This window comes from Pseudovirgaria hyperparasitica, assembly GCF_010093815.1.
Source record: "Pseudovirgaria hyperparasitica strain CBS 121739 unplaced genomic scaffold EJ05scaffold_42, whole genome shotgun sequence".
Classification (NCBI taxonomy): domain Eukaryota; kingdom Fungi; phylum Ascomycota; class Dothideomycetes; order Acrospermales; family Acrospermaceae; genus Pseudovirgaria; species Pseudovirgaria hyperparasitica.
Window position 1 is genome coordinate 37,485 of NW_022985590.1, and position 1,527 is coordinate 39,011.

General features: G+C 51.8%; 2 protein-coding genes across 2 annotated transcripts; both read left to right on the top strand.

The window, feature by feature from the left end:
- Window positions 1-34: 34 nt before the first annotated feature.
- Window positions 35-914, top strand: EJ05DRAFT_481163 (uncharacterized protein). Its single transcript, XM_033745009.1, has one exon. The coding sequence runs from the start codon at window positions 385-387 to the stop codon at window positions 664-666; it is 282 nt and encodes a 93-aa protein (XP_033595054.1). The 5' UTR covers window positions 35-384; the 3' UTR covers window positions 667-914.
- Window positions 915-1,137: 223 nt separating this feature from the next.
- On the top strand, window positions 1,138-1,527 carry EJ05DRAFT_481164 (uncharacterized protein; the record flags this gene model as incomplete). Its single annotated transcript, XM_033745010.1, has 1 exon — window positions 1,138-1,527. A coding segment is annotated over exon 1 (320 nt), but the record flags the coding sequence as incomplete, so codon positions are not given.

A 1,527-nucleotide genomic window follows, 5' to 3' on the forward strand; every position in this document is an offset into this window, starting at 1 on the left:
AGGTGGTATGCTTATTGGCAGCAGGCTAAGACGCAGAGTCTCGCGACTCGAGAAGGAGTGAGATATCCACGTTTGCAGAAAACGTGAGCTAGCGGAGTCTTCGCCAGCTCTAGCAAATGTATGTCTCTAAAAGTCTCAGGCGCGGGTGAAAGGAGTCGCAGTGTAGCAGTGTTTCACCTTCTACCCACACCATACCGACGTGAGATACCTAGTCGACCAGCAAGTGTTCATGCGCTCAACCGAAAACATAAACAAGCCGCATATGCCGGCTACAGAGCGCCTAAGAATATAAGTCGTGGGAGCCATGCAACCATAAGGTTTACGCAAAAGAAAGCACGTCGACTTAGCTAGATGAAATGCCAAATCTAGACACGCGAGAGCGCCATGTCGGTAGCCCCTGTATATTCGTACATGTGCTGCTTCGGAGGCGCGGTTATGCTCCCTCCGACTATCAAAGCTATATACTGCTCTTGGCAACAAGGTGTTGCCAAGAGCGGCTACTTTCGCAAGGTCGCCTTACGGCGCTGCAGTACCGACTCGAATCAGACCGAGAGTTTCAAAGTGTGGTCACGGTGGCGCTGTAGATATGCCGGTCACAGCGCAAGCCATGTAGCTCAATGCATGAGCCGCACGAGAAACGTCGATGCAAGTCTGTACGAAGACTAGGACCTGCTCCCTTAATGCCACTTGGGTCCTGTAACTATCAGGATGAAGCCAGAAATTGAGATGCAAGGCTGGAGTTCTGACTCTACCCACTCCCCCTACCTGTGGTCTTGCGTACTCGTCCCAATTCGAAGATGCTATCTCAAGATGTATAGAGCGCACGAGTATGCACAGGCAGAAGTGTGCTCGGATCTCAAAGGGGTCACCGTGTACCTTGTAACATGGTGGAGCACCTTGTACTTGGGAATATGGTAGATCACTATATCGCGCTAGCGACTGTGATCGTGCGCTCTGTAACATGGTGGAGCAAGTGATTCGGAACATGACGGGGTGAGCTGCATTGCGTTAGTAGCGTTGAGCGCATATCATGACCTTTCGAACATGGTGGAGTGCACGGTGCCGTGCAAGTAACCACGAACTCTGGATTATGGAAGCCTTTGAACCCGCCAGACGAGATCATGATGATACCCAGCTAGATGGTAAGCTGCTCTTGGCGGCAATCCATGGATGTTAGGTTCCGATCCCCACCCACGCTGGGATACCTATGCGATGGAGGTATATCGAGATTCAAGATTCTCTAGTCGAGAATGGCATATCTTCTATTGGGATGCCAGGTTGGGAGGCAGGCCTCGAGCGGGAGGACTTACTTTTGATCCCGTATACGACGATCAATAACCCGCTCGAACAATGCATGAATGAAGCTGCCCCTGCCGCCTTGCACCCTGTCAGGGGCTCTGTCGTTGCTGGCACTTACTGGGCAATCGGAGTGCTGGTGACGAAGACACCCCTTCCGGTTCCCTTGTTTGTAAAGCCTCTCTTGGCAACAGAGTGTTACCAAGAGCGGCTTTACCCAGCTAAAGAGCT